The 8,403-nt window shown below is 38.5% G+C and overlaps 1 protein-coding gene across 2 annotated transcripts in view; it reads left to right on the top strand.

Annotated features, from left to right (window-relative positions):
* The first annotated feature begins 1,952 nt into the window (after positions 1–1,952).
* Positions 1,953–8,403, top strand: part of LOC128693030 (uncharacterized) — a 69,243-nt gene continuing 62,792 nt past the window's right edge. For both annotated transcript variants that reach the window (XM_070092141.1, XM_053782511.2), the window contains exons 1-2: positions 1,953–2,270; positions 4,303–4,609. In XM_070092141.1, the coding sequence (XP_069948242.1) occupies positions 4,436–4,609 (174 nt within the window). In that variant the 5' untranslated portion in view covers positions 1,953–2,270; positions 4,303–4,435. The remainder of the gene's footprint in view (positions 2,271–4,302; positions 4,610–8,403) is intronic.

The raw sequence follows: 8,403 nt of genomic DNA, 5'->3' as shown, positions 1-8,403 counted from the left end.
ACACTTGGATTTCAATCTCAGCTGCAGTCGAATTAGGAGACATCGTGTTGGAACGTTTGAAGCTAGGCTATGCTGGGAACGAGTTCCATAGCTTTGGTCGAATAGCATCTGCGCATGCCAAGTATTCATAAAATCTGGTTCTCGTTACCTTATACAAGAGTTTGAAATTTGAATCCATTCACATGAGAGATTCTCGAGTTTCGTGTGAAAGAAAAATCGAAAATTACGTTCCCAGTAATGAAGATGCTTACCTGAGCTTCTACCTACAGTGAATGTTCTCTGTATATTCTCTGGGTCTGTGATTTCACCTGTCTTGAGCGGCGCTATATGACCCTTGTAGGTTTAGCGCTTCTTTTTCGATTAGAACTAATAATCACTTGTCTTGAATGGAGATGTTAGTGTACAGCAGTATTCCAGTATGACAGAACAAGTGACTTAAAAAGGATGATTATTGGTATGGCATCCCTTGTTTTGAAGGTTCTCATTATCCAACCTATCAATTTCATCGCAGATGTGATGATGACACTGTTGTGATCCTTGAAGGTGAGAGCATCTGACATTAACACTCGCAAATCCTTCACATTACTTTCTCGCTCTGTTTGTGTGGTTAGAGTTTGCAGTATACCCAGTTCTAGCTATTATTTCCTGAAGTTTTCCATAACGGATTAACTGAACAATAAAGAGAAGCTGGTAATAATACTTCCATGGGACTCAAATGTAGGTGCAACTGTGTCACTGTGGAGTTACTTTGACCTTACTATAGTTCCTATTGGACAGGTAATGAAAAGGCAGCCCGTTTTTCTACCACGAGTTATACTCTTGCAAATTTGAACGTTACCAAGTGACCATAGTCTAAGCCATTGTTTTTTAATTTCCTTATTTGTTAAATATGTTACTTTATTAATTTTTTTTTTTTTGCAACTCAATTTCAACCTAACTTAACTTTACAAGAAGTCGGTATTATTTGTAGATTTACAGAAAACGTTAATAAACTGAAGCTATGAATTATATAAGAAAATGAACGTAAGAAAACAAGATTAGTGTATTTGAGGAGGTGGGGCGCTACTGTTCCTGGCATGAGGTCGTCATCATCAAGGAGCTCCGCCGTGGAAGATGGATGCTCGCACACCGCGATACCATCGCAACTACCACCAGAACAATGCTGGGTCCCAGCTACCGTCCCTGTGGTATTCCTGTCCCAGCGTCAGATACAGTGTTGCCAAAGGTGACACCCACTATGCATGTACTAGAGGATTCCAAAGGATAACAATATCAGCGTTGGCATTCTCAAGAGTGTTCTCAGGCTTGAAGGAGAATAAGTATTTAGGAGAGAGAGAGAGACACACACACACAGGCAGACAGACAAAGACTACGAGGAGCTAGTACAAATGAAATGTTATATAATTGTTCGAATGTCACACGAAATAGAGAACAGATGTATATTTCTGTGCTAGCATAAGGATGAAGGAGTAAGTATGTATGGGAGTGAAATGGGAGGGTGTGTGTAAACGTCATAAAGTAACATTAATAAGACTATATAAGACTATGAATGAAACTTATGAATATAATAACCATGGTAAATAATAATAACATCGAGTATATATACGTAATGGGGTGTGGATCTCTCTGTACATTCGCTAGGAGCTTGTTTTATCCCTTGGTTTAAGGATTAAAACATTCTTGAATGGTGTTCAACAGGTTATATACAACCTTAAAGACTAGTGTAATTTATTGGCCATAAGCTCAATTAACCAGGCAGTCGCGCAGCCAATAATATCAATGAAAGCACTATCCCCTCTGGCAATAAGTAAGCAAGCAACACTAAGAACAATCACGACAACACGTCACTAATATAGTTTTGAGTGTTGGGGCGGGGAAGAGTGAGAAAGGGGTGTGGCTACGTCACTTGAACTGGGCAGGAGGTGGTAGGGGGTGGGCGGTGATGGGCGGGAGGTTGATACAGGTAAGGATGGTCAGTGGTGTGTGAGTGGCCAACCCACATACACCTCTTTACCCAAACTAAATTGCGCAACTGTTTATGCGTTGAGCTGCTTATAAGGCTCCAGAATCGTTGTAGAACTCCCACTACCACCACTATTACTGCTACTATCATCACTACTACAACTACTGCACTCTCGCTTTCGGGAATAATGGAATAGTATTTCCATGTTCGTCATTGTTGTGCATTTGTGGTAAAAGTATTTGTGTGGAAGATGGCAGCTAATTCCTCCTGCTACCGGCTGAACACTCGGCGAAATTACTGTTTGAAGGTTAGGCGTTTTTCTGAGTTTATGTATCTGTAACTAACAATATTCATGTTAAAATGAAACAGCTTATGCCAGAATAATTTAACAGGTTATGTTCAATGATATATTAATTCTTTATATGCATAATGACTGATGAAAAATATAGCAAGCTAAAATAATATTAACGATTTTGCTTCTGACATTTCTGAATAATTACACGACGGGGAAGGGCTCTTGATCCAAAACACTGATTTTATTCTGACTCAGAACTATCAAATTTTTCCTCCAGGTATATTCTTTATTGCCTGAATATGTTTGAATGTATAAGCTTATACAGTACCTATTAGCGCTTAGTTTTCATAATAATTATATACATTACCTACTGTAATAATATTAAGTCAGTTAATATCACTACAGTATATGCTAATTTTACCATAAAGAAATTTTCAAAAATATTTGAATTATCCTCTCAGATTTCTTTTGAATAAAATTTACTAACTCTTTAACAATTTTCTCATATTTTGAATTTGAAGACAGAATTCCTTCACCTCTAAGCTCAGATATTCACTATAGTTATAGATCTACTAATTGTTTCCTAGCAATATATCGGTAGTTCTTTACCAGGCTTCCAGGTTACAATGTTTGGGCATTAAGGTGTCTTTATAGAATAACCCTCCTTGTAATAAGCCTCCCTGCAATAACTCTCCCTGTAATAAGCCTCTCTGTAATAATCCTCCCTGTAATAACTCTCCCTATAATAAGCCTCCCTGTAATAAGCCTCCCTGTAATAGCCCTCCCTGTAATAGCCCTCCCTGTAATAGCCCTCCCTGTAATAGCCCTCCCTGTAATAACCCTCCCTGTAATAATCTTCCCTGTAATAATCTTCCCTGTAATAAGCCTCCCTGTAATAAGCCTCCCTGTAATAAGCCTCCCTGTAATAAGCTTCCCTGTAATAAGCCTCCCTGTAATAAGCCTCCCTGTAATAAGCCTCCCTGTAATAAGCCTCCCTGTAACAAGCCTCCCTGTAACAAGCCTCTCTGTAATAAGCCTCCCTGTAATAATCCTCCTCGTAATAAGCCTCGCTGTAATAACTTTCCCTGTAATAAGCTTCCCTGTAACAACCCTCCATGTAATAACCCTCCCTATAATAACCCTCCCTATAATAACCCTCCCTATAATAACCCTCCCTCTAATAACCCTCCCTCTAATAACCCTCCCTCTAATAACCCTCCCTGTAATAAGCCTCCGTGTAATACGTATATCCGTCTTATGGAACAATAATTAAATTCTTGTGATTTTATAATTTTGAACAAATGCTCTGTTTACCTCGACTTTAATTCTTGTCATCTCTAACACCCAGGACCTGAGATCAGAGCTTAAAAATATAGAAAATTCAGTTTACCTGTATATAATTAAATAATGTTGCTTGCCATATAGGTACTTTCTATTATGTATTTATAGAGTTCTCTGATTATATATATATATATATATATATATATATATATATATATATATATATATATATATATATATATATATATATGTCGTGCCGAATATGTAAAACTGATCATTTAGCAAGAACTCATTTAAAATTAAGTCCTTTCTAAAAAAATTCTCTTATACGTTTAAAGATATATTTTTTTCATTAATGTTAATGTAAAATTTTTTAATTTTGCTCCCAAAGAATCTTAGAAAACTTACCTAACCTTATTATAGCAAGAACAATTTATTTTAGCCCAACTCAACTAAATATATTTTCGATTTGTTTACAATAATTTAATACTAAACAAACACAGTGAAATATATTTTTTTCGTTAGGTTCAGAATGATTTTGGTGAAATTATTGCATACACAAATTTTCGCTTGTCCTATATGGCAAGATGAGCGTTGCTATTTAAGCCAAGATCGCAAGTTCTGCCTATTCGGCACGACATATATATATATATATATATATATATATATATATATATATATATATATATATATATATATATATATATATATATATATATATACGCACACACACAAAGACATTAGCACACAAAAACTTTTACAGATATGAGAATCAAAAAGTCGAGCTTCAACAGAGAATCAGAACGGTTGAACTTTTCCAAGTGCAGACAAGAAGAGTTGCCACATAAGCTGCAAGACTACCATCACATCAAGAGCACTACGACCAGGAGTCTGTGATGGAGACGTGTGTGTTGATGCCACGGGAGATGCGTCTCCAGGAGACTTCTACCGGGGGGTCATTGAGGGTGGTAACAGCCTCTACCCTTTCCCAGGGTACAACCTTCACCCCTACGTCTGGTACCCTCCGTACAGACTACCTTCACGCCCTTCCGCCCCTCCACCCCTGCGACGTGAGTACCCTCCGTCTGTTAGTGCATTCGTCACTGACAAATCAGTTGACATGTGTGCTCAACATATGTCCCTTTAATGGATTATTAAGTGCCTATTAAAAATGTATCGGTGCTTGAAGAATTGTACTGCTCGACTTTGTCACACACACAATATTTGTGGCATAGCATTTGCCTGTCTTCACCGTTGGAACGAGATTTCCTTTTCCTCTTATTGAAGAATAATTAGCTCATGTGAAACTAAGATTCCCGAAAGCAAGTATCTCATACACGCAAGTATCTCATACACGTAAGTATCTCATACAAGCAAATATCTCATTCTTGCTTTTAACAAAATATATTACATTTTGTGAATAGTACAAAGGTTCTCCTACTTATTCCTTTTATAGCATAGTTCCTTTCATCTGCATTCTCTTTGCGCTACCGTCCAAAGGATAGATAAATGGTGCACAATAAAGTGGCCACTTTGGAGGCAAAATTAAATTTTCCCGAATCCTGGAATTGGCTTTGAGTATATCTCTTCTCACTTGTGGTGGGATAAGCGAAGTTTTCCCCGTATTCAGTAAACAAAAAAATATACAACGTGAGGTGTGAGTCTGTCGGTCTATATGTGCTGAGAGTTTGCTTTAAATCAAATTTTTTGTGTTTAAAGTTTTCGTGATTGGTGAAATACAGGTGACTTACAGCCTTAATAATTAACCCTCGTGTAGACAATGACCTTGCATCGTAGTCTTGCTCTCGTGTAGTCAATGATCTTCCTGTACCGTAGTTTTGCCCTCGTATAGTCAATGACTTGTACCGTAGTCTTGCCCATGTGTTGTCAATTACCTTCCTGTATCGAAGTCTAACCCTCGTGTAGTCAATGACCTTGTACCGCAGTCTACCGCTCAAGCACTCATTGACCCCTTTTATACTGTAGATTGACCCTTGTATAGTCGATGACCCTCTTATACTGCAGCATGTTTCTCGTTTAGTCTCACCCTCATTTGCTCGATGACTCTTGTAGTCAACTTTAAACTCATTGAACCAATCCCACATTCCCCACTACTTCGTGTTTCATGTCATGTCAGTTCTTGTGCCGTCCAAGTTTATTCTTATCTCCATTTCCTATGAGATATACACAGTTTCTCATTGATATTGTTCAGCGCACTCTTTTCCTGTGCTAAACGTATGTGAACATACTATTTGTGATGAGTTCCTCCCAGAAATCTTATAACTACAGTATGACAGTATCCTCACACAAGCCTATAACTACGGTATCCTCACACAACCTATAACTACGGTATCCTCACACAAGCCTATAACTACGGTATCCTCACACAAGCCTATAACTACGGTATCCTCACACAAGCCTATAGCTACAATAACACACAAGCAAATAACTACAATATCATCACAAAGTCTTTAACTATAACATAATCACAAAAATGTATATCTACAATATCCTCAAACACGCCCAGAACGGCAAATATTCTCTCACAATTCTGCAAACTACGCAGCTACTTTCGAACAAACACTTTGTTTCAACGTTGCGCAGATTCCACTCGGCCTTGATGCAGAATTCTTTGCGTCTTTCATCTACGCACGGCTGTCTTCTTATATTCTTATCCAAGTTGTCACCTAACCTAACCTCAATCTGAATTAATCCTTCATATTTGCTACGTTCTCTCAGTAGCCTTGTCCGGTAATGGAACCCCAGACCCCAGTAGTGAGAGGCGCGACTCTCGCTACTGGCGTTCTCAGCAGCAAATTCATAATGGTTCACTATAGATCGAAACATCTTACAAGATGTCCTATCTAAATTATAAATTAGTTTGTCACAGCCTCGGTACTCTTGACTCTTATTCTTCATTGGCGTCATTAAGTTTCTCTCACGACTCTTGGCGTAAGTTTGCACCAGCACTGCAGACCAAGACTATTATAGATATTTTATGACGTTAGACTCGATTTACAGAACAAGCTCTTTGTTTTAAAATGTTATGATGATGGTCTACACAAAGCATTTAAAGATGAGGATAGTGGGTGGTAAGAAGGGCAGTGGTGTGATTGTGGGCGGTGAAGTGGGTGTCGAGGGGTGGGGGGAAAGGGTGTGGTCGGTAAGGAAGATGTGGGCGGCGAGTATATCGAACCGTTGCCCGTTAATATTGTCAGTCTAAGTGTACGCTAATGTGTCTTATTATGTGTTTGTGTGTAATTTTAAAAAAAGTAAACACTCGTGTACATTTGACAGGCTGTAAAACACACACACACACACAAACACACACACACACACACACACACACACACACACACACACACACACACACACACACACACACACACACACACACGAGGGGTGAGTACTAAGAAGTAATGTCGACGACAATCGTTACATAATTTTCACTGCATTTCCGGGTGATTTTTTTCTACGTTATCAAATTTGTTCTGGAGGCTGGAACACTGATGGAAATGGAGCCTCCACTTGGTTGTCCTAAACAATGAAACACTGAGGGCGAAGGAACCTCCGCTTGGATGTCTTGAACGTTGGAACACTGAGGACAGGTGGTTCAAAGAGAGGAGGGGAGGAGCCTCTCTCTCTCAGGCTATCCTGAAGGGTAGAGAAACCTCCACCTATCCATCTATCTCTTTATTCATTTAGAGTCGTTTATTATAACTTATATTGAGTTCATCTCTCCATGGCTATAATAATAATACAGAATAATGCGTGACTTGGCCTGTCCTGTTTATTTACATCCCGCTGGTCCAAGACGGCCCTTCTATTTATTTGCCTTTCGCTGGCCTAAGATGGTCCATCTCGTTTCTTAATCTCGCGTTGGCCCAAGACGGTCTTTTTCAGTTCTTTCTCTCTCGCTGACCCAAGACGAACAGAAATATCGTCTAGCTTTATTATTCACGTTTTTCGGATTTATTTTAAGGTAAAATGAATTATGAAGGAAGACTGATAACTCAGGAAAGACCAACGTTAAAAAACAGGAATCTTTTGGATCATATTCCATGAGAAGTTTGATCCGTGGGAACTGATGGAGAAGTTCGTCCTCTTTATCAGACATCATTTCACTGTCGTAAAGACAATCAAATGGGAGATTAATAAAGGTACCTTAAACAGTGAAAATTCTCATGTATTTATGTTTAAGCGGCAGAACTTTTTATTACAATAAATTCGTATATTTTTTTTCGGTTGTAGTTCTCTTTTGAACATTTTTCATGGATAGAAGACAGCCTAACCTAACCGAGAAATCTTTCGTAAATGTATGTGTAAAATCAACGTATTTAACTGTGGAAGTTAGGATGAGCTGGACGCTGGTTTGATCGGGTCACCTATTTAAGTTTAAAAGCAATACGTTGGACAACTAAAACCTTGAAAACAAGATATGACAAGCCAGTGATAACACTCAAGCTACTCGCTCTCTTTAGGCTGGAAAATTTTCTGTGTAATAACAGTTCCTTTCAAGGCAGGTGAAATTGATGAACTGGAAAATTTACATCCTTAATAGCTCATATAAACTCAGTCAGTAGCCTGAATTACTGGGAGCGCATGAAGTCTCCAAGAACTGTACTCATCAGAAAGTAGGTGAGAAAGATACATCATGATCTACACCTGGAAAATACTAGAGGGATTAGTTCTAAACCTGCACACCGATATTACTAATGAGCACAAGAGTCTTGGCAAACAGTACAGGATACTTTCTTTCAACACAGGGGCTGTATCCCACAAAGGCAGGGTGGCCCAAAAAGAAAAACGAAAGTTTCTCTTAAATTTAGTAATTTATACGGGAGAAGGGGTTACTAGCCCCTTG

This window comes from Cherax quadricarinatus, chromosome 38 (assembly GCF_038502225.1).
Source record: "Cherax quadricarinatus isolate ZL_2023a chromosome 38, ASM3850222v1, whole genome shotgun sequence".
NCBI lineage: Eukaryota > Metazoa > Arthropoda > Malacostraca > Decapoda > Parastacidae > Cherax > Cherax quadricarinatus.
This window is presented reverse-complemented; position numbering and strand designations above follow the sequence as displayed.